The sequence below is a fragment of the Lycorma delicatula genome, chromosome 1 (assembly GCF_047948215.1).
Source record: "Lycorma delicatula isolate Av1 chromosome 1, ASM4794821v1, whole genome shotgun sequence".
Taxonomy (NCBI): domain Eukaryota; kingdom Metazoa; phylum Arthropoda; class Insecta; order Hemiptera; family Fulgoridae; genus Lycorma; species Lycorma delicatula.
Window position 1 is genome coordinate 170,768,900 of NC_134455.1, and position 26,090 is coordinate 170,794,989.

General features: G+C 30.6%; 1 protein-coding gene across 2 annotated transcripts in view; it reads left to right on the forward strand.

Annotated features, from left to right (window-relative positions):
• The window catches only part of LOC142325454 (nucleolar protein 9), a 36,837-nt gene extending 11,722 nt beyond the window's left edge, over window positions 1–25,115 (forward strand). For both annotated transcript variants that reach the window (XM_075367247.1, XM_075367255.1), the window contains exons 3-8: window positions 4,543–4,885; window positions 6,033–6,364; window positions 12,232–12,360; window positions 17,604–17,792; window positions 21,939–22,082; window positions 24,808–25,115. In XM_075367247.1, coding sequence (XP_075223362.1) covers window positions 4,543–4,885; window positions 6,033–6,364; window positions 12,232–12,360; window positions 17,604–17,792; window positions 21,939–22,082; window positions 24,808–25,068 — 1,398 coding nt within the window. In that variant the 3' untranslated portion in view covers window positions 25,069–25,115. The remainder of the gene's footprint in view (window positions 1–4,542; window positions 4,886–6,032; window positions 6,365–12,231; window positions 12,361–17,603; window positions 17,793–21,938; window positions 22,083–24,807) is intronic.
• Window positions 25,116–26,090: the final 975 nt, after the last annotated feature.

Below are 26,090 nucleotides of genomic sequence, written 5' to 3' on the forward strand. Positions count from 1 at the left end.
CCTTTCTGCCATTTAAATCTTTTAATGCTCTCTTAAATTCAGATCTCAGTATTGTTTCTCCCATTTCATCCTCCTCAACTTCCTCTTCTTCCTCTATAAAACCATTTTCTAATTCATTTCCTCCGTATAACTCTTCAATATATTCCACCCATCTATCGACTTTACCTTTCGTATTATATATTGGTGTACCATCTTTGTTTAACACATTATTAGATTTTAATTTATGTACCCCAAAATTTTCCTTAACTTTCCTGTATGCTCCGTCTATTTTACCAATGTTCATTTCTCTTTCCACTTTTGAACACTATTCTTTAATCCACTCTTCTTTCGCCAGATTGCACTTCCTATTTATAGCATTTCTTAATTGCCGATAGTTCCTTTTACTTTCTTCATCATTAGCATTCTTATATTTTCTACGTTCATCCATCAGCTGCAATATATCGTCTGAAACCCAAGGTTTTCTACCAGTTCTCTTTATTCCGCCTAAGTTTGCTTCTGCTGATTTAAGAATTTCCTTTTTAACATTCTCCCATTCTTCTTCTACATTTTCTACCTTATCTTTTTTACTCAGACCTCTTGCGATGTCCTCCTCAAAAATCTTCTTTACCTCCTCTTCCTCAAGCTTCTCTAAATTCCACCGATTCATCTGACAACTATTCTTCAGGTTTTTAAACCCCAATCTACATTTCATTATCACCAAATTATGGTCGCTATCAATGTCTGCTCCAGGGTAAGTTTTGCAGTCAACGAGTTGATTTCTAAATCTTTGCAAATGTGTCCAAAAAACCAAAAAAATGGACTCTGGACTTAGAACCATTGATTTTGGATTTTTGCAGTTAGGAAACTGCCCTCATTGAGAGCTTCTCAATGATATGTCATACTTATTTTCATTGGTTTCAGAGTTATAGCCAAATAAAATATAATTAATGAAATATTTGGTTCTTACAAGGGGAAGGCACATCGGTTTGAATAAACCATCCCTTTTTTTAATAAATATTTATTTATTAATAATTATTAACCTCTGATTGTAAAAAAATTTACAATAAATAATAATTCAACAATAAATAAAAAAATTACAAAAAATTAATTTTCTCAGCTCCTACAAGAGCTAGATAGCTCAATTTGGTGTCATTTAAGCTCTTGAAGTGGGCTTTAATGTGATATGTCACTTGACAAGAATTTGTGACATTAATAGTTCAAGGTAACCAAAAATCTTATTTGACCTCGAATATATCCAAAAGTGTATTTTTTACAAATTTGAAAAAAAAAATTTGCTTCGTAATGTGTTCCATATACATTAAACATTTCCATAATGGGATCATGTTAGAAAATAATTTTGTAATAATCAGGTACAGCAGAATATTCCAATTGTGTCCCCTATGTGGCAATTGCTAATTGAGATTCAGTCAGTGAAAGTCCTTCCCTTCCAGTCTTCCAGACTGGGTCACTTGATGAGGCAGAAGAGTAGCATGTCATCACATGCACTCCTAGTGCTAGCAAAAGAATGTACATGTTTCATCCTGTTGAGACAAGAAAAGTAATATTCAGTCTGGATCATCTCGTGTAACAGAAGGTTCAGTAGTGTACTCTCCAAGAGGATTGATCATATCTATAAAGTGGTTAAAAAAAAATATTTTTTTAAAGCTTTTTCAGTCACTCTTTGTTAACTGAGATTGCCTTTTTCTACAGGTTTGCAGTTTTATAACTAATTCATCACAGCCTTGGACAAGATTACAGTGACCAGCATCGCTGCAAGTAAAATCTATGGTTGCAATTCAATTGAAAAGTCAAGTCATAATTCCTGTAAGAAAAACCTGAGAAGTGTAAGCAGGAACTTTGTACAAACATTTACTCTTCTTAAACAAGGTTATAAAATTTGTGATACGTGTCGCACACAGTTAAGAGCATCTGCTAAAAATAATGCTGAAGAATCTACTGATGAAGAATTTCAACATAGATCTTTTGTGTTTCCCAGAAAAAAAGAAGTTGTAAATGCTCTGAAAAAAAGTTTCTTTTTTTAAAAATGAAAAAAGAAAAGATTCTTTTTAATGATTCACCTATTCAGAAAAAATGACTGTGTAAGAGAAAATACTCTCAGGAAAAGCTTAAGAAAGCGGCAGTAGTGTTCAAAAGCAAAATATTGAACATGGATTCAGATTCTGAACAAAATGCTATTCCTGTCTCCTCTGGCCATTAAATTATCAACCAATTGAAGGAAAAGTTTAATACAGATGATAAGAGCATCAGGATGCAAATATTGACAACGCTTCCAAAAAGCTTGACTTTAAAAGACATTCAAGATGAATTTGGAGTTTCAGACTACACTGCAAGTAAAGCTAAAAGCTTGGTTAAAGAAAAAGGTGTCATGTCATGTCCTGATCCTAAATCTAGTAGAACTTTAGATTTTGAAACAGCAGAAAAAGTTACTGATCTGTATGAGAGTGAGGAAATAAGTTGAATGATGGCCGGAAAAAAAAGATTTTATTTCTCTTAAGGTAAATGGAAGACAAGAGCATGTTCAGAAAAAATTAATTCTGTGTAATCCCAGTGAAGCTTTTGCATTGTTTAAACAGAGATATCCATTGCTGAAAATAGGATTTTCAAAGTTCTGTGAACTCAGGCCTAAGTATTGTGTTCTTGCAGGTCAAGTGGAACCCACAGTGTTTTTGCTTGTACAACGCACCAAAATGCAAAACTTATGGTTATGCTTGCAGAATAAAAGAACTGATAGAAGGTGACAGACCAGTTAAGTCTTACAAAGATATTATGATGTACGTATTGTGTGCTAATCAAACTGAAGCTTGCTACTTTGGAAATTACAAAAGTTTGCCTAGGTTTGAAGAAGTCAAGGGAGGATTGAGGAAGCTTTCCAGCTTAACTGCATTGAAAACATCACCTACAAACAGTGGACACAATTTGAAAAATGAATATCTCTTGAGACGTTAGTCAAACCTGCTGAAGAATTTATCAGTATACTTTTAAAAAACTTCTGATACTTCAACACTCATTTCTTGCTAGTTAACAATCCAGTTACCTCACCCATCTGAAGCAATCTCTGAAAGAAGGTGAGTATCGTGTAAACTGCGACTTCGCTGAGAACTGTTCATTCATTCCCCAGGAGTGAGCTCAAGATTTCCATTGAAACAATGCACAGGCAACAGTTCACTTTACAATCTGTTTTCAAGATCTACCAATAAAAACATTGATGCATACATTTCTTGCCATCATTTCTGATTGTCTCACACATAACACAATAGCAGTGCACCTTTTTCAGAAATATTTAATTGGTTTCATGCAGTCTCATTTTACCGTAAAACCAAGCCTGATCTGTTACTATGGTGATGGTGCTGCCTCTCAGTACAAAATAGACTCAATTTACCCAACCTCTGTTGCCATGAAGTAGACTTTTGGATCAAAGCAGAGTGGCATTCTTGGGAGCAAAGCAGAGTCTCATGGCAAAAATGCATGTGATGATGTGGTAGGACTGTTAAAAGGCTTGCAGCTAGAGCAAGTCTTCAAATGACCTACAATGACCAGATCATGACTCCACAACAGTTGTATGACTTGGCAGATGGACATATTGAGTCGATACAGTTCCATTACTGTACAATTGAACAGCATAAAGGAGAAGAAGGGGCTTTGAGGACTACGACAAAGATAGCAAGAATTACACCAGGTATTCAGAAACTTCACTCTTTTGTTCCACTGAACAAGAATCCGGCACAAGTGAGGATGCAAGCACAACAAATATTGAGGTTGATCTTGAATTTACAGAAATGGTTGGGTTCTTGATCTGCAGATTTGATGGACACTGGTGGTTGAGGTGTGTCCTAGACTAAAATGAGAAAAACAAACAATGAAGATGAAGTTCTTACATCCACATGGACCTTCACCTTTTTTCCATTACCCAGACTTTGAGGATGTTCTTATGTACATATGTTTTTGATTTATTTCAAAAGTAGATGCCAGGGTAAATCCAACAGGATAAGTTTATAACCTCTCAAAGCAAAAAATAGGCATTGGTAACCAGAAGTTGTAAAAAGAAATGTACACTGCATAATTCTTCTGTAAATATCTTTGGAAGTTATATGAATTGCAGTTAACTGGTGAGTATGTACAAGTTCATTATTCTATTTCACCATGATCACATTGCAATCCCAATATGAATGTTTACTACATGTGCAACACATTAGGAAGAAAAAAAAAATTTTTTTTCAATTTTTAAAATATACACTTTTATATTCAAGTTCAGTTAAATTTTTTGGTTACCTTGAACTATTGTCACAAACTCTTGTCAGGTGATATATCGCATGAAAGTCCATTCCAAGAGATTTAAAATGACACCAAATTGAGCTCTCTAGCTCTTATAGGAGCTTAGAAAATTATTTTTTTGTAATTACCTAAATCTTGCCTTTTGCAATTATTCTATGCCATACCACTTACTATTAGGATATATCATTAAAGATGTTAATGAATACCCTTATTGAACATTGTTAACAACTAGGAGGATCATTCTGTTCTGATTTTTTTTTTTTTTTTCAGTTTGATCTACAAGAAAACAGTGTTGGAATAACAAACTCTCATGAGGATGATAAGTCTGCTGTACATTCTACAATTTGCTTAAATTTTGTATTGAAAATATCAAGGTTCCTATTGAATAATCTCGAAGAATATATAATGGATACATATGCAAATCATGTAACTAGAACTGCTGTTTCCTGTCTCAGTGGTTCTTTTGAAGAATTAACCAATGAAAAGAATGCAAATAAGCAGAAAAAACAATATGATGTTTATTTATCGTCAGTGACTAAAAATTGTCCTGATGAATTTAAGTCCCTCTTACTCCAGTTTGCCGATTTGATTTTAAATTCACCCTTGTTTTCAGGTAGTGACATAAATGAACTGTTTTGATAACTACTCTTTTAATTTTTTTTTTGCTGAGTTCTGTTTTTAATTATTTACTTAAATGGTTTCACTTACTGACGACACTACCTATGACATTTTGTAACAAATGCTAAAGAAAAGCATCATAAATAATTGGTGTGTTTTGTATGTAGGTTTTTAAACATAAGTAGTCGTAGCTTCTTACATGATTACAGTCAATAAAATGTAGAAATCAAAAATATTGCCCTAAATATAGTCCTAATACATATTAGGACTTAGTAATCCTGAGTTAGTACTTTGAAGTCAAATCTGATTTAATAAGTTCAGTCTTAGATTGCTTTTTAAAAACATACTCTAAAACATACTTGTTTTTATATGGATTATGTAAAATAACATATACATATAAATGTATATGTTATTTTTAAGTTGGTTATCAGTTTTTGAATATTCTAGTTTAAGCTTAGTTTGCTAGCTGTAAGTGATGTTATTGCTCAAATGTAGTGAGTTATGTAATGTATCCTTAATCATGCAAAATAAATATGTATTCTAACTTATAAAATAGATTCATAGCTTAAACCTATAATAAAGAAAAATTTAATGAAGATTTTAATCATATAAAACAGATTTTTAGAGAAGGTCTTTGAAAATATTTTATCTTTACTTATTATTTGTCTCATATTTTCTTCCTTCTCTTAAAGAGAATTACAAGATATATAAGAGGTATGAATGCTTTTTACAGTGACATTTGTGTGTGGTAATTAGTTTTGAAGTGATTCTAATCAGCATGCAAATTAGATTGAACTAATAATGACGAGTTAAAATTTAGAAGTTTTTTGTGAAAGCTAGTTTCACTCTGTTTCATTCCTTTTGAATTATGAAATGTTAGTAAAAGGCTTCAATTACCAACACATATCAAATACAGATGTTCTTAAACAACTCTTCTAATTTAGCTTTATACATCCATCTGTGCTTAATAATGCTGAAATTTTTAGTATACTGTTTTACTTCCATTTACCATTTGGTTTTGTAACAATTTACTGTTGAAACGTATTTAAATTTCATTCAACAGAGAAGCCTACTGAAATATATTTTATAATATTCTTTGTAATTTTTTACCTGTTTGTATAAAAATCTGGTTTATATTTTAGAGTATGGAAACAACGTCTTGATGTCAGGATTAGTCCAGTCAGTTTTATTATCTCTACATATTGTTGGAAATAAAAAGTACTTAAAAAGTATTACAGTGAAGTTGTTAGATACAATTTATAGTCCAGATGTGAAGGGATTTGATGTTTTGAAGATTTTATCTAATCAACAAGCTGTACATTTACTTAATGCAATGATAGTAACTTCTACAGATAAAATTTATGAGAAAATTAACCATAGATGTTTCAGTGGTCGATTAAAAGAAATGGCGCTGAACAGAACAGCTAATTATTCTGTTCAAAAGCTTATTGATAAATGTATGAATACTGATAGTGTAAGTATATGAATAGTATAGTATAAGAATAATTTTAAACTCTATGAATAGTAATAATTATAATGTGTATTAAAGGTAATATATGGGGTATAATACACAGGATATTAAAGTATAGAAATGGCTTCATGTTTCAAAATTGAGGGATACTAGTAGGTAGAAGTAAGCGTAGATCTAGGTAGTTATAAAATTTCTACGTAATGGTATGTTGAAATTTTTGTATGCCATATTGAATCAAACCTTTTTTAAAATAGGAAGTTGGACATGTGATACATGATTTTAAGGTATTCCTTTTAAAATTAAATATTGTAATAAGTGAAATAATTAATATCAGTTGACCTAGCAATTTTAATTTGTAGACATTCCTTTATAATGAAGGAAATATAATATATCAATAGGAGATAATTTTTCCAACCTTATGACCTGGTAGTGTCTACCTTTAATCCTTTGTAGAATGTTTTCTAGGTTTAACTCCTGTTCAGATACGGCATTTTTCACAAATTCAAAATTCATTATCATCCATAATAGAAACTATTATTGGGGATCAGTCGTTATTTATTATATTTTCTATTATTATTAACATATTAATAATTAATATAATTATATATTATTATTAATATATGAATAAATAAATAACTAATAGTAATTTGATTGTAGCATGCTTTATATTTTTTTTAGTAAAAAAAAAAAAGAATTCTAAAATTACTTATAATTTAATACACTGTTTTGTGCTTGGTATACAGTTTGTGTTTAATTTTGTGTTTGTATCCATTATACGATTTTTAAATGGTTAGATGTTGGTAAAAAGGAAATGAAAGCATTGAACAATTGGCTTAAAAAATTGATTTATAATTTTATCAAACTTGGCCTGTTGGTATAATTATATAATTAAAGAACTCACTTACTACAATTCTTTTATATATACGTTCAAGCATTTTCAGAATAAAATTCCATCATCAGGAACTTAAAAGTGTATGTTCTAATCTTAATAAAACTGAAATTTCTTTGCCATGTAAATTTAATTTGTTAATGTCAAACTCATTGTTGACATTAAATTTAATTTGTTAATGTTTAATGAATTTACATGATGAAGTTTTAGTTTTATTAAGATTATAACAAATTTTTAAGATCTTGATGAAATTTTATTCTGAAAGCTATTAAACATATATATAAAGAATTGTGGTAAGTGGGTTCTTTAATTATTTATTAAAAAATTTATTAAATGTTTATATTAATTTATAAGTATTATTTAAATTTATTCCATAAATCCATAAATATATGGGATGACAGTAATGTGGAAGAATAGCTACTGTTGCTTTATATATATATCTATATATTCAAAGAACCTTTACACTGGTTTTTTTTTTTTAGATTGTCATCAGGATCTTAGGCTGAACCTGATGGTAAATGTACTGTCTATTTGATAATCTATTTATTACATCCATTGGAATATATGTTATTTTTAAGATCGTTATCGTCTTTTTAATGTTCCAGTTTAATTTAAATAAACTTAAAAAAAAAAAATAAACTATAGTAAAGTTTAATTATTTTATCTTACTACAGTTTTTGTTCTTACTTTGGAAACTTCCAAAACAGAATTTATACATATACAAGATTTGTTCAAAAAGTAACGAGAACTTTGTTTTTTTTGAAAGAATTTTATTTATTTGTCTACATTAATATTATCCCCTTCAAAATGCTCCCCATTATATATTATACACTTATGCCAGTGATTTTTCCAATGCCTGAAACACTTCTGGAACTTGATCTTTGAAATAGTGTTTAGCTCTTTCAGTTATTCGCTTTTAATCTCATCTATGTTTGTAAAATGATGGCTCTTAAAGATCGTTATTTTTGGGAATAGAAAAAAGTCACACGGGGCCTGTCTGGTGAGTATGGCGGCTGGGGTATTATTACAAGCAATGAAGTGTGAGCAGGGGCATTATCATGGTGCAGAAGCCATGAATTGTTTCGCCACAAATTTGGGTGTTTTTTTTGGATCGCTTCACGCAAACAGCGTAATACTCCTTATCAATCGTTTGACCTTGTGGCAAGAACTCATGATGCACTATGCTATTAACATCGAAGAACATAGTGAGCATAACCTTCACATTTGACTGTACCTGTCAAACTTTTTTTGGTCTTTGTGATCCAGAATGCCTCCATTGGGACGATTGAGCCTTGGTTTTGACATCATATCCATAAATCCTTGTTTCATCACCTGTTAATGATATGTTTCAGTAGTTCTGCATTGTTGTTGACTTCATTTAGCGACTCCTGAACAACTTCCATTTGCCGCTGTTTTTTTTCAAACAATTTTGGAACAAATTTTGTTGTCGCATGTTTCATACCCAAAACATATGAAAAAATTTCATGGCATGAGCCAATTGATATCCCAACATCATCAGCAACTTCCCTGATTGTGATTCAGCGATCATTCATAATCATTTCTTTCACTTTTTCCATATTTTCATTTGTTGTTGATGTGCTGGGGTGTCTGGGGTGCGCTCGTCATCTTCAACATCTTCACGACCTTCTTGGAAACACTTATATCACTCGTAAATCCTTGCTTTACTCATAGCAGACTCACCAAAAGCAATATTTAACATTTTTAAAACATTGCTTCACTTTATTCAATTCTTATAGCAAAATTTAATACAAATTCTCTGATCCATTAATTTTACAACTAAAAAATCGCCTGTCATACCAAAACACATGTTATCCTTTTGTCAGCTGACAACAGACTAAACATCTAATATGGCTAAAAATGTACCAATACTTTTCAGACATGTTTACCATTACAACAACAAAAAAATCCTGAGAATCGGACTTATACAACCCACAAAATTGCAAAATTCTTACTACTTTTTGAACACACCTCTTATATCTATTAAGGATTTCTGTTTTGTAGAGATTTACTGTGCATGTATATCAGATTATACTAAATATCTTACAAAAATTAAAATTTTGTTTGCTAAGATGAGAATAACAGATTAAAAATTTTCCTTTGTATAATTAAAGTTTATTTTATTCAATAATGAAATTTATTGCAATTTCATTAATTCAGTTCACATAAGTTAATTATTTTATTAAGCATACGTAAACTGTTGTTGTACTGAAAATGTGTCTGTGAAAGAAATGTTCATTATGAAATAGATAGTGATAAGTATATTTTATCAGCACTTATATGTTTTTGTTAGCATTATATTTCTTCTATTGTGAATGATTTTATTGATATTAACTATTATTAAGTGGTTATAGCAGATTAAAGTAATGAGAAAAGATGACTAGGTATATTTGGAGGCTGTGAACGTATAGACTGAACGGTAAAACTGAAATACAATAATTAATTCAAATAATATATATATATATATATATATATATATATATATAGATAGATAGATAGATAGATATAACCCTTGGCTGGTGAAGATAGAAATAGTTATGCTTATAATAGTGAGGTTGCAACTGCAGTACTATTCATAAAAAGGATTTTGCGCATGATTTCCCTTGTCAATTATAACTAGTTACTAATTCTTAATAATTAGAAAGATAATCTTTTCTCTTCAGTAGTTACAGAATTGGTCATCAAGAGTGATGATTAAATCATGAAGGTAGTAAGTTAGAACAGTGAAACTATTTTAATGTTTTTTATGTACATAGCATTTAATCAAGTTTTATTTGCTTATGCATGTTGTTGATCTCTTAACTAGCTTTATGCGGAGTAGTTAACTTTTTAACTCCTTTGATTTTCATGCCTACCAGGTGAGTTATGTCTTTAATTTCAGGTTTTGTTTAAAAACTCCACAATATAAAGAAAATTCAATTTTTTTATATTTTTTTAATTTATATGAAGCACAAAACTATATGAAACTAGATTTTTACTTCCTTGTACGAAGTACAATTTTTAAAAAGTAGTTTTGGTGTGTGATGTCTATGTACGTACATACAAGGTCTGTAAATAAAGTAGAGACTAGTTTTTTGGCAGCCAAAGTGGCAATACTGTAAAGCTATTGGTTAACATATGGTTATATGAACAGCTGATTTATATAGATATTAATATTTTTAGTCTATTGTTGCCACGTGTGACGTAAACAAACTTTTCATGAAACGAGTTTTTATTGTACGTTACAAAAATTAGTGATACTAATTATGAGCAGCATTGTGCTATCAAGTTTTGTGTTAAACTCTGTGTGAATGCTACTGAAACTTTTTCAAACTTGAAAATGGCGTTTGGAGATAACATTGTCATGAGCCCAAGTTTTTAGTTACTTTAAAGCATTTTAAATGGCCGGGAATCGGATGCGGACGATCCACGCTCTGGAAGACCGTTAACGTCAAAAAGTGATGACAATGTTGAGTGAATCAGAGACTTGATACCGTACGACCGTTGGTTAATTATCAGAATGATTGCAGAACAATTGAATTTGAACCATACCACAGTTAATCAAAATTTTGACAAAGGAATTGGACTTGAAAAAAGTTTGTGCAAAATTGGTCCCAAAAATCCTCACTGTTGAACAGAAAAACAACAGGGTGGAAGTGTGCCGAGCGAGATCTTCTAGGGCAAATTGAAACTGTTCCTGATTTTCTAAATAGTGTAAATATGAAACCGGAATTTGCCCATAGATGGCTGTAGCTGTCAATATAGTTACTTTCAAACTGCATCATTGGTGCCTAGCATAGTTTTAATAGTGTTGAACATGTTGAGTTTTGTACTTACAAATTACGATTTGTGGACAGCATTGATTTTCTGTTACCATTTAAAGAAAACTGCTGCAGAATCGCATCGAATGCTTGTTGAAACTTACAGTGAGCATGCTCTTTGTAAATCACAGTGCTTTGAGTGGTTTAAAAAATTCAAAAGTGGTGATTTTGATGTGAGAAACAAAGAACATGGAAGACCGCCGAAAAAGTTTGAACACAGCGAATTGCAAGCATTGTTGGATGAGGATGACGCTCAAATGCAACAACAACTTGCGGATCAATTAAATGTAACACAAGAAGCTGTCTCCATATGTTTGAAAGTCATGGAAAAGATCCAGAAGATGGGAAAATGGGTTCCACATGGACTGAATGAAAGACAGCAAGAAAACCAAAAAGCAAATACATGTATTTTTTTTTTGATTTAAATGTATTGATTTATTAATAATTATTAACCTCTCATTGTAAAAAAAAAAATTATAATGAATAATTCAGTAATAAAAAAAAAAAATAAAAAAATATCAAAAGTTATTAATGAAATATAGTTTTATGTACTTTTCATTAAAAAAAAATGTATATATGTAATTTAATAGGCGTACAAGGAAGTCATGTGGTGTCCACATCGGATTTTTTTTTTGGACTTCTTTTTATAAGTAAAGTTGAAACAAGATTGTATAATTTTGTATGCTGGTTATTTTTTTATATTTTTGCTGTTTTGAGTGGTATCTATAGAGGATACTAATTCAAGAACAATTCCATGTGTTGTGAAATTGTTCTCGATTTTATTTTATTTTATTGTACTGATACATTTTAATGAGAAAGATTAGGTGATTTAATGGTGGTATCAAGATCTGTTATTACTGCTAGTTAACATTATTGTAATTATTAATATTTTTTCACTGACAGATAAATTTTTTATTATTGATGATGAACAAGTATTATTTATAATAAGATCCTGAATTTATACAAAGAAACCTATTTGTTTAATTGTTAAATTTCAGACTTTTACTAATAATAGATATAAAGAAAAAGTAGACAAGAAATGGTTGATTTGGTTATTCATTAAAGGTTTGAGCTCGCTTTGTCTAGATAGTTCTTTAATCATAGTACTTGTAGCATTTAAATATTTTTACTGAATTTTTTTAATTTTCTTTTTCTTTTTATAGTTTGAGGCTATATATATTGAACTGTCAGATAATTTTAAGGAAATAGTAGTGAGTGGGTGTACAGGTGTCTTATTTTCATTGTGCAAAACGTGCCGTAAGCTTCAAGTGAAAGAGAGTTCGTTTATTAAAGTGAGTCTTTATAAGAGTGTAGCTTTTATTTAACTGTGGTTTGCTTTTTTACTTTAATGTTGTTTTTACTTTAATTTTCACTAATTAGTAGTTAGTTGTAATCTTGTTAACTGACTGATTGAGAAGAGTAAATATTCACAAATTTTTTAATTTATATATTAATTTTAATCTTCTTCACAAACATACAACTTTGTCTATATGTGAAGATAATTATTTAAAAGAAATTGAAAATAATTGATAATAGTAGTTCAAAAAATTATTCCCTGGGTAGATTGTAACCAACTAATTTTAAATCTGGATAAAATTGTTGCACTGTACTTCTTAGGTAGATGTATCATTGCTGATTACATGAATAGAATTTTCATTAATGATAGTATTTCTGTTGTCCATAAAGTGAAATTTCTGGGTATTATTAGATGACAGTTCTCATAGGGTGATCAAATTGATTTTGTTGTAACAAACTCAAATGTGTACTGTTTTGCTTAGAAGTGCTTTAGTAAAACACTAAGTTTTTATTTTTATTAAATGATATTCCCATCTAAACTATATCATCTCTTAGGACTCTTAAAAAAAGTCTGATTGAGTTTTTCAAATACAAAAGTGGCTTCAGATCATCTGGTACCCAGAAATATGAATCGTGTAGACCAACAGTTAAGAAATTAAGTATGTTAACATACCTGGAATAATCTTGAAAAATGAATTCACTGATCGCTTTCCTTTAATAGCAAGTATCCTTTATAAAGGCAGTAAAACTGAAGACTTACTTAATTCTGAACCTAAAAGAATAACCAAGCTAATTATACCCCAGCTTACTGATTTGATGCAGAATGATGATTGGAGAGTTCCAGATTTCTGATGGTGACCTAGGCAAATCTTTAATAATTTGTTGAGTAAAATAATAAAAACATGTTATGCAGCTGTAGTTGTGAGCTTGGTTAGAGGTAGGGGTAGAAAATCTTGAATAACTACAGAACTGTTAATTCAATTAGAACTAATATTATATTTATATCATACAAGAAATTTTGAAAACAGAGAATATAAAATTGCTTGCTATAAAAGTTATAAAAATAGGTTGACTCTTCTAATAAGATGAGCCAAAATAAATTATGATTCTGAAAGAATTTTGGAATTAGAAATAATTGTGGTAAACTATGGCATAAAATTCAAAGTTACAATTCTAGTATAAAGTCAGCAAATTTTCAGACGATATTGAATGATAAAAATGAAGAGGTGTGCAACAAAAAAATCAGTCTCTAATGTGATAAAATATATTTTTCAATTGTTCAACAAGAATTTACTGATGAGATAATAAATTAAAACACTACTCCAAACAAGAAGAGGGGTTTAAGTTGATGTTTTCTTAAACCAATTACAACTGCTGAAATAAATGAATTATTGCAGAATGTAAATCAAAAAAGCTACAGGTCCTGTACAGTATTGAAAGAAGTAATAGTATTAGTATTCAAAGGAACAGTAAATATACTTGCAGAACTATCTCTGTAATAATTAATAAAAGTTTTGAGTAGTGGTGTACATCCAAAAGAACTCAAGACAGCATACATTACTTCGTATACAAAGATGGTGTGATCGCAGGAATTGATGCAACTATAGAACAATTGTAATCACATCATGTTTAAATAAAATTTTAGAAATATGTGGTATCTAGGTAAGAGTCATTTGTGTATAAGCACAAAATATTATCAGATAAGTAATATGGTTTTAGGAAAAATATTTTTTCAGAAAATGATATGATTTCACTAGTAGGTCAAATTTATGAGAAGCTGAAACAGAATAGACAAACAACTTGTGGAGCATTAGCAGTTGGTCTTGTTCTATCTAAGGCTTTTTACACCATCGTCCTGAAATTTTGCTGAACAAATTTAAAGATATGGCTTCCAAGGGAATGTTCATAAACTATTAAGTAGTTATTTGAACCAAAAAACCTAAATAGTAAAAATTATTAATACTTTAAGTGACAAAGCAAAATTAAAGTATTGAATTCTTCAAGGTGCTGTTCTTGGACCATTCCTATTTCTGTTATGTATTAATGACCTATTGGATGTGGGCTGTAATGGAACTATATGTGCTTATGTGGATGACACGACTCTGTTGTACTTTTCTAGTAATTGGGAAGATGTTATTTGTCTGGTTTGCCAATAACCAGACCAGTTATGATTAATTTGAATAAGACCTGTTTTATTCCACTTGGAAAATATGTGGATAGTCTACCTGTATATGACAGCTTTAGAATTAGCACGTACAGATGAAAATGCAACTGAGGTTGTTACAACAAGAACAGATTCTTTGAAATTCTTAGGACTGTGTATTAACAGTAGTAACCTGGAGTGGAGGAAGTACATTTGTTCAATACTGTAAAGATTAAGGAGGACGGCATAATAGGTCGTATTGTACATCTATTGTGAATTTAAGCAATTAACATATGATATATTTTGCATTGTTCCATTCAGTCTTAAATTATGGACGAATGATATGGGGATCAGTATATAATAACGCAATAACCATTTCCAACATTGTAGAATAAGGTAAGGTTCTCAAAATAGTTTTCTGTAAAAAGTATTGGATTAAGCAAAAGCGTATTTTACAGTGAAAGTGAAATATCAAATATATGAAATTCATATATAATTTATTCTATTTTGGAATGTATAAATAAATTGATTCTATAAGTAAATCTTATGATGTCAGGACCAGGGGACAAACCAATGGAGATGTTATAGTTCTGAAATTCAGCACTACAGTGGGACATCATATCATTCAAATATATTGGACCTGTGTCTTTCAAAATGTTACCAGAAGATTTAAGAAATATCAGTATGAAAAGATTGTTAAAGAAAAACTTTTAAACAAATGGTGCATTGAAAATAATTTGAGCAGGAAATGTCTAAATTAGAATTTTTTTAAAGATTGAATGAAATGAGTTGTATGACTTTTATTAATAATAGAACTGTGTGATTATAATTGATGTAAAAATTGTTGTTTTCCTTTTCTTTATTTCTTTCTGTTCTTTTTTTTACTTTTAATAAGAAATTTTATTATATTTAATGAGAATAAATATAATCAAGAACTGTTACGAGCAAAAGCAAGCTTATTTACAAGCTCAAAAGAGCTTCTATAAGCAGATTGAATGCCTGTGGTTGTGAATTACATTTACTTATACCCTGTTATATATTTATAAATAAATAAATGGATAAATAATCCTTGAATTTTATTTGGGAATTTGCAATTGTTGCTAAACAGAATAGTCACTTATTAAAAAAAAACAATATCCACCTCTATCAAACCAGACACTGAAACTGTTTTTGTATAACTTAACAATAACAAGAAGGGTCGTCTTATGCTTCTGTTAGTATTATTAATAAATTACCAAACCATTTGAAAAATATTCCTCCAGTTTATTTAAAATAAAATAAAATCTTTTACAGAAAATATTATACAGTTGATGAATTTTTAAATACTACGAAGGTGAATCAAATATAAACTGGATTTTTTGTTGTCATTGATGCATGGCTAATAGAGAGAGGTGTGGCTTCTCAGTGTTGTATGTAGGGATGCGTGGAGGGGATCCCACTCTTAGAAAGCCACCTCACTACTTTTTTCTAGTCAGTATCACTGTCAGAGCAGGTGGTATCATCATGTTGCCTAACATATTATTATTATTAAATTTCTCACAGCAGAGGATGTGAAAACATCTAAAATTTTGAGAAGACTTCAGACACAGTTTGGGGACAACACACTTAAAAAGACTCAAGTGTATGATTGGCATAAGCAGCTTTTGGAACGACGAGAACCTGTTGAAAATGAAGGTCACTGATGTCACCCAAGGACAAGTGCTACTGCTGTAAACATTCTCATGGTTCATCGCCTCGATGGTCACCAAGGACAACTGTTGATTAATAATTGCAGAAATTGCTTCTGAGATTGGAATAAGCTATGGCAGTGCTCAGGCAATCATTACTGGTGTTCTAGGATTTAAAAAAGTCGCAGCACAATGGGTCCCTCCTGTCACTGAAGGTAAGAAACTGTATTGGCAAGAGGTATGCCAGTGGTTTTTGAGTTGTTACCAAGCTGAAGGAGAATTTTTTTTGCCTTGAATCATGACCTGTAATGAAACTTGGATGCACTATCGATTACACTCCAGAATCAAAACAGGCAAGTATAGAGGGGCGAAAAAAGGTAGAAACTGCACCCATTAAAGCCAAAACTTGACTCTCAGCTGGAAAGATTCTGGCCACAGTATTTTTTGATTTCAAAGGAGTTTTGCATCATGATTTTCTCCATGAACATTGTGCAGTGAATTCTGCGTACTACAGCCAACTTTTAGACAAAGCAAAACTCATATATCATCAAAAAAGACTTCAATTTCCAATTTGAGACTTCATTCTGCTTCATGAACGCTTGCCCCATATTGTGGCTCAAAGTTAAAAAAAATTGCATCCTTATTCTGGACTGCACTGTAGAACCCTCCGTCAGTTAAGACTTATCGCCCTGTGATTTTTATTTGTTTGGGCCACTAAAATAAGCATTTGGAGGAAAAAAAATTTGAAGACAATGCTGCTGTTGAAGCATCTATGTGCAATTGGTTGACATCACGCCCACCTTCATTTGATGATAGTGGGATCAAAAAGCTACTTATCTACTAGGAAAAATGTGTTTCCAAACAAAGAAATTTTGTAGAAAAATATTTTTATTATCCTTCAATAAATTACAGAACAAAATTTCGGTTTATATTTGATTTACCCTCATAATAAGAAAATTATAAAAATGAAACTGATTTTTCTGACTCCTATTGAATGTGTACATGTGCCCAAAATAATTTTCAGTAGCACTTTCTGAATTGTGAGCTATTCTGTAATAATTAATATGAACTTTAATCACACTCTTTTTTATATCTTATGATTAGTTTTTATTTTTATGAGTAACCTTATAAAGATGTGATCTATACAATGAATGATTTTGTACTGATGATAATAAAAGATTTATTATATAATTTTACAATAATGCTATAACATTGTAAACTCAGCAGTCAAGTTATTTAATCATTGAAAGTACTTCAATATGGGATCAGTTATATTTTTTTAGATTTAGATTTTGTATTCACTCCAATAAAAGCCACAGTATAAAGCATCAGTCTATAAATAAAAGGTGTAATGTTTTTATTCTGTATTTTATTCTTTCATTTCTCATTGAAAACTACTCAATATTTTTACTCTGATTTATTTTTTCAGGACATTATGAAAATATTTAAATGTGATGATAGCATTGATGGAGAAAAATCTAATTTCGTTTTACAATTACTTATGCTTGAACAATTTCCACATCCTTTGTCGTGCCTTAATGAATCAAGTTCCTTTGCCATAAACCTACACGGTTGCCTTCTTGTGCAGGAAATGCTGAAATTTAACAAGCCTGGCAAGGTTAGTTGGTAATTAAATGTTATTAATTAGATGAAATTCTATAAAATGATTTGGTTAAGAATATTTTTTTTTTCTTTGTTGTATTTTTTAACCCATCATTTTTTGTTAAACATAATTATTATGTGTAGAGTGTAAATTTTTGCCAGCCTTAATCCCTGTCACCTTGCTTGACTTTTAAACTGTTAATAATTTTTTAGTCTTCTCTGTTTATATCATTTAAGTTTTGAACAACCTTTTACTTTGGTAATTTTTTTTTTTTACTGAGGGTGGTCTCAGTTCTAATACACTTTTTAGGTTGTGGTCATCCATGTATTTAGAATGATTTTTATCACTACTTTCCAGATATTGTGATTAATTGTAAAAATTTATGTCAAACATACACCAACCCTACCAGTTGGTTTAAATTTACTCATTTAAACAATGTATATCCTGATCCTGGTCCGTGAAGGTTATCCGACTTGTATTGAACAATTGTTAATTGTTCAGATCCATTGTGTTATATTACTTTCATGTTTTGGAAATTCAGTTAAATTTAGATAAATCATGGAAAATTGTCTACATGTCAATAGATCTAAACATCTGTCTACAATTATTTTTAACCAAAACTCTGCAGCTGATCTTGTCAGTTGTGAGCTAGGGCTTCAAAATTTAGTGATGCCCTTCTTTGGTTTAAACATAATTTATAGTACTGATATGTTGAAATAAACAAAACGAAATTTAAGGATTCTGGACAATAAGATTATTTCTGATATGGTAACTTTTCTTCATTTAATTCTTCCAAAAGTAAATCAAAACAATATTGGTTCCTTTGTTTTATTTCTGATATGGTAACTTTTCTTCATTTAATTCTTCCAAAAGTAAATCAAAACAATATTGGTTCCTTTGATCATAAATCAAAGTGATCTATCTCTTTGCCTGATTTTGATCGACAGCAACTAATTATCAATAAACTTCACGTGGACTATCCATCTCTGTCACATGTTACCATATATCCCATATATCATGCATGCATGTATATATCATGCCCATTACTACTGGAAGTGGTGATCATCTGAGAGATTCACTTTGGTAATACATTCCTGTATCGGATGAATATTTCAAACAAAGTATTTTAAACCACCATTATATGAGTATTTCAAACCATCAGGAGTATTTTTTCTACTGCCAGCTACTGACTTCATTGGCATAGTTTGTTTAAAATATCTATCCTATATAGAAAATCTCAATCTTCATCATATTGAGAAAATTGTTAAACTTTAATACACAATAATCTATTAATCATCAGATTTTTTCTAGTGATGCTGTGCCCTTTTTTATTAAGTAAGTTTTGACATTACTATTGGTGTAGAACGTTTTGCTAGTCTTCCAGTCTTGGAAAATTTACACCTTTTCTTAGGTAGAAGTGAAGCTGAAATCCCAAAACTAGTCATTGATGCTGTTGTTAGAAAGCTGTTTGAATTTATTGTTGAATATCTACAAGACGAATATAATTGATTCATGGAAATAATTGATGAAGTTTATCAGTGATATTGAGGTATTCTGACCCACCGGGCTGGTCTAGTGGTGAACGCGTCTTCCCAAATCAGCTGATTTGGAGGTCAAGAGTTCCAGCGTTCAAGTCCTAGTAAAGCCAGTTATTTTTACTTGGATTTGAATACTAGATCGTGGATACCGATCTTCTTTGGTGGTTGGGTTTCAATTAACCACACATCTCAGGAATAGTCGAACTGAGAATGTACAAGACTACACTTCATTTACACTTATACATATCATCCTCATTTATTTTCTGAAGTATTATCTGAACGGTAGTTACCGGAGGCTAAACAGGAAAAAGAAAGGTATTGTTCTGAAGATAAAATTTGACAATCCCAAAGCAAAGAGAATATTATCCTGAAATTAAGCCACTTTTTTCTCAAACCATCTGAGAGTTGTAATCAACGTTCAGATAAATATGGTTCTTTAACAAAATACAGAATGTTCAGTGAGAAGAATCATTGTTTAAGGTAAAATAGATTTAGGAAAAAATAGTCAAACAGAAGTTAGTGTGAAAAATTGTTTTAACATCAGTGGGAATGTAGTTGCCATTGGTTCAGTAACAACTAATGTGGTTGAAATAAATATTGAAGGGAAAAGTATTCATTCACTTTAGGTTAGTCTGTATCAACCACTGAAGGATGAATGGACTCAAAAGATTTCAAATTTAGTTAGGGAACTTAAATTATTAATCATGGAAAAATACATTTATCAGTGTTAAGGATGTGCTTTCAAATAGAGAAAAGATGTAAAGTTTTTCTCCTCAGTAGAGCCATTTCGTGGAGTAAATAACTATTTATTTTGCAACTATACACAATTACTGCTTATAAAATATGCTGATATTTATTTTAATTAGTATTTTATTCTTTACCTTTTTGAGGAAGATAGGTTTTTATGAGACCTTTATGCAATTTTTTGAGTTGTAAAATTCCTACAGGTAGGTATAAAAATGAATCATATTTTCCACAGATTTTAAATTAATTGGCATATAGATAACCATGAAGATGTTTACAAAATTATTTACAGTGAAGCAATTTTGAGTAATTGTGAAAAAGGAGTTTTAAAGGTGCATTGAATCGTTTTCTTACAAATGCCTGGTACTAAGCTTTCTTAGTACCAGGCATTACAACCTCATTTTCAGTTGGTATTACTATGGAATTTGAATTGGTGCTGCATTTATTCATCAGATACTAAGTAATGTTAAAGAAAAATCTATGGGTGAAGGGTGGTTTGGTCAATAAATCCTTCTACATTTTTTATGAACTTCCTTGTTACATTTTAGTAGAATTCAATTATTTGTTGGACAATTAATTTATCAGTCTTGTTTTTCAGTCTTTCTGTTTCATGTACATGAAGTAATTGTGGAATTCAGTACACAAGAAAATATTTTCCTTCAAATATGGCCCATGTTGTAATAATTCACAAGGATCTGACATTGAAGATTGCAATTAGTGTTGGTGAAAAACAGTTAGCAGTTAAATTCACCAGTATTGCTCTCAGCAGAGTCCAAAGGTTGCCAGAGCTAATGTTGACTGGGGTACATAGCATGTGAAGGTTTGACTGTATTGTCAACTGTACAAGAATGGTATTCTTGCAAAGATGGCTTCCAAGCACTTGATTGTTTACATTTCAGTTTTTTTCTCAGGACAGAGAATAAAAGTTCTTAATATAAAAAACATACCAGAACTAACACCTTGCTCTGACTACACTGCTTTACATTATTCTAATGTAACCTTCTGATTAGGAATCATGAGTCTGTCATGGATGAGAGAGTTTGCTTGTCTTTGTGTAGCTGTTAAACATAAACTATTCTACATTGCCACTTTAGGGTAAACGGCTGCAGCTAGGTTTAATGGTTGCTGAAAGCGAGCAGCAGTCTTCTTATCAGATGGGGCTTTTATTTTTCTTACATCAGACAGCAAAATTGTAATGTTCCCTTTTTTCATTATTTATTTATTTATTCCCTTTTAAGTAATGATCAATTACACGTAATTTATATTAATGATTAATAACAGGCACTAATGAGATATTTTATGGTTAGTAAAAAATACCAAATATAATAATAGGATTTGAACCCAGAACAGTAAGTATTTAATCTACTTTTTTTTGTCTATACAAATTACATAAAAGAAAGAAATTTATACTTACTCATACAATAAATGTTGAAAATGATCTCCTTAACCATGATTCACATTTTTATACATTAGATAATATTTGCAGCTAGATTACAGACTGTATTAGTTTTTAGTAGAATCTCCCTTTCATTGTTGATCAGTTCTTGATAGCTGTAATTAAACCCTATGCAATTTAATAATCCCTAAAGGAGTAGTCTACAGGAGTATGGCTTTGGAAGCCATTCATTGAAATTGTATTATGATTGAAAGATTTTCTCAACAGGTTCACTGCTGCTATCAACATAATGTAGTACTGATTTGATTTTTACAGATTCTCTAAAAAAACTGTATGGCGTTAATGTGGTTTGTATTGTATTTGATGTTTTAAAAATGAGTAATAGTACAATTCTATTTTAAATTGATGTAAGAGTATCTTAATTTGCTAACAATGTGTAAGTTTCATTTATTGCTACCAACTTTTGTTCTTTCATATGTTCAGGTTGTAAAAAGTATATTGAATATGAATTCGTTGCTACTTGTAAAAATACTATGTGACCAAAAAGGTAGTCATATTGCTGATGCATTTTTTAGTAATGAAATGAAAAAAGAAAAACATAGAGTGAAGTTCATTAATAAGCTTAAGGTAAAGTGTGTAGGTTAGGTTTATTTACAATAACATTACTTTTTTTTATGTAAATGTAAGCATGAAGAAACATAAGGTATCCTTTCATATTGATTCGAGGAAGTCTAATTTGGCTTCTAGTCTGTAATGCATTATCTTAGTAATAATTTTAATTTTTCCATTTTTTTAAGTAATCAGCTAGGCCTCTCTCAGGATGTCACTGATGCCTTTATAAATATGAAAATTTACACTAGCAATCTATCTCAGCTTTTGTGTTCACTTAAGCTTCTTTTGAAATCTTTGTTCTTCTTACCTACTTTGTTGCCCTCACAACTACAGACCATTTTGCTGAAGTGCAAACTCTGCTTCTGAAGAAGTATTCTGTTATCTTTATTATTACTTTTTTTGTACTCTTAAGACTACAAGTTTTTACACGAGTCTATATTGCAATTAATCTATTTGGATCTTGGATTCATACTGAATTGTTTACAACAGCAAAGAGAATTTTGTCCTATCCCCAATGCCCTGTGGTTCTCTATTTTTATGCTACCACTAGATAAAGTTTTACTAAATTTGTAATAATTAAGAGTGGGAACTCCTTTTTATAAATGTCTTACATTCCAAGGTAAGATCACTTCACAATCTTTGTATAACTCTACACTTCATTATTTCTTTTTCTCTGCTCTGCAACCAGGAGCATGGTCAATACAATCACCTTCTTACCACAGCTTCATTGCAGAGTTCTCTAAGCTAAACTAAGTTTGTCTGATATAATTTTGACTTTGCTTTCTCATACTGGAGTTATAGAGAAAATTTATTGATAGTACACCACAAGGGAAAAAACTGAGTATTGGTTTACAATTGTCTAGATGAAACAATTTTTCAGTGTTTCAGCAACAATGAAATTCACACATACTGATAACTGAATGTCCTAATTGAGAGATTAAAACATTCGTTTTTCCTTATTCTTACAATATGTGTAGATTACAATTCTGGTAATATGACAAATTTTTTTAGAATGATAGTTGTCCGAGATAGAAATTTAAAATTACTATCTTATTCACTTCATGTGTGTAATATATTTTGCTTGTATCTTAATTTTTTTAATCATTAATGTTTTAGGAAAACTTTTTATGAGAATTGATTAATTATTTGACTATCATTGTCAAAAAACATTTATTGATTTGGTGCATCTAAAATGATTTAATAAATACTATTTACTTTTCTTGAACTTGTTTTATGATCTTGTGCAACAACTGTCAACCTTCATAGCACTGGGGCTGGTAGTATAAATGTTCTGTATAATGCACATGGTGGATTTATTAAGGTAAAACTTTCAGAGTTATAACAAAATATATATGTGTACCACACAGATACCAAGAGATGCAAAATAGGTTGGTTGCTGAAATATATTCTACATTGTCAGTTTTTTACAGCATTCATAAAAGATTGAAATTATAGGCTTTTAAACAAGTTTTCAAATCCTTTTAAAAAATCTTGCTCATTTACTGACATTCTAACTTACTGTAAATACAGATAGAACAAGAAATTGCAAGAGTTCAGGAATTCCTTAGTTTTAAAAAAAGTAGAATATTTCCTGCAAGATTAAAAAATTGAAAAATACTTGTCATTTTTTCTGTGTTTCCACGATTTGCTTTAAATTTACTATAATACTATCTTTACTTTTGTCAGGCTTGTAAAGACAAGGCTGGTAGTGTGTACAATCAGGCTGCTACTGCAAATGATGTGTGGAATACATTGTAATTGATTTCTTATTATTATTAGAATTGATGTTACACTAAAAAACTCATTATAGTGGATTTTTAATAGCAAGTCATTCTCACTAAATTATACTTATGTACAAAGGACACTAGGAAAGTTTCGCAATACAATGGAACAGATCATCACAGGTGGTTAGAAGTTAACACGTGTTTAGACAGGTCCCAACCTGTACTGAAGCTTCTCTAGTTTGTCTCAGTATCATTTGTTTTTAGCTGTGTTAGAGAACAGAGATAATGATGTTATCATGGTTGAAAACTGAATACCAAGCAATTTTGTGCTACAATTTTGCATGTGAGTTAAGTGTTGATCAGTTTGTTTAGAGTAAATGACTCCTGTACTCGGAGAGGATTTTCCTCATTGTACAAGAGTATTTAGGTGGTACTGAGAGCTTCAAAAAGGAAATTTTGGCCTTGAGGACGCTCCAAGTTGAGGCCTATTATCTTTGTCTGTGACTGCAGGAAACATTGCTGCAGTATAAAAAAATGCTTAAGACAGGCATGTAACCTACAATACAGAAGTGGCCTTGAGCATTAATGCACCAACACTGTGGTATTCTGTGAGATCATCTTCAAGTTAGTAAGCTGTGTACCCTTTGGTCACTGAAATAAAAGTGTTGGAGCATCCTCCCTACAGTCCTGATCTTGCTGTTTGTAAATTCACCCTGTTTCCTGAGATGAAGAACAGACTGAAAGGAAAGCATTTTATGACCGTTGATAACCTCCTAAGGGCTTAGGACGATGTGTGTGCCATGATCTCCACAAAACATGGCAGGGTTTCTTTGAAGGCTAGTTTCAAAGGATGGAGAAATGATACGTGGCAGAAATTATTTTCAAAAATTATAAAAAATAAATTCTTATTGCAAAAATGTTCTAGTGCCCTTTATATTTATATTTCAATTTATTCTATTGTTAACATTAACTTATTATTTCTTATGATATATTTAACACATTAATTTGTTTTCTAGGGTTCATTTATTGAATTGGCTGTAAGTAAATATGGGTCGTTTACATTGACTGGATTATGGAAAGTAGCTGATACTGAACAAAAATTGTGTATTATAAAGGAGCTTGCTAGTAAACAGTCATTATTGATGAATAGTCAGAGTGGTAAATTTATTGCTCGTGCTGTATCCCTTGAGACATATCGTCATCAACCAAAAGAATGGGAACATGCTCAAAAACACCTCATCAGTACGAGACAACTCTTTTCAGATGTAATTAGGTAGAAGTTTATTGTTAGGAAAATTAAAGATAGAATTTTTACTTATTTTTATTTTGTATTTGTTACTGGTAATTTCTTAAACATATTCTCTGCCAAGGAAGCTCAATGTCATCCTTCAGTCTATGCTCCACCTCTCCAATGTAGTATGATGTTTATTTCATATTATATTGGTTGGCCTTTTGTTGTGTCCTTACCAAATAATGACATGGGGATAAACAATGTCCTTTGGGGATAAACAATGAAAATATATGTATGATTGCATCTTTTAAATAAATGTGACAGGATAAATTGAATCTTTGCTACTAGAGTGTAGTTCATAAGGATCTAAATTTGACAGAATCGTGAATGATGACGGTAATAGTGCAAATGAGAAGGAAATTGGTAGGTGTTCATATTTTTAAACAGTTGACAATAAATGTGGTTGAAACTGACCACTAGATTTGAAAAATGTACATAAATGAAAAATTATATATGCCTAGTAACCAATGATGATAAACCAGCAAACTAATTTTATCATTGAATTTTTCAAATATGCTTTAAAGTTATTGGTAGATTAAACATTTTTGAAAGTTTATATTTCACTGGAGTACGAAGTAAACATCACGTTCAACCTAAAAATGGAGATTCAGGGTCACCACTTTGTATGTTTTCTAGCTTTGTGGTTATAGTTTTTACTTATGAACCAGTGATTACCAGTAGTGCACTATTAAACTAAATTTGCAGAAATATATTTTAACATATTATGACTTAAGGTGTATTGTTTAATAACAAGGTAATGAGATAGATGGGAAATTCCAAACCCTTGCTATATTACTGACTACTAAATTTAATAGCCCATTTTATTAAATAGGACACTTTAATAGGATCTGTAAAACTAAAAAATGTTGAATTAATGTTTCAAAATGTACTGCGAGAATTGTTATCAAGATTTCTAGGCATGCCTAACACAGAAAAACTATAAATTTAACAAATGATGGGACACTATAAGCATACCACCATGATGCATAAATTAATACAGTAATTGAT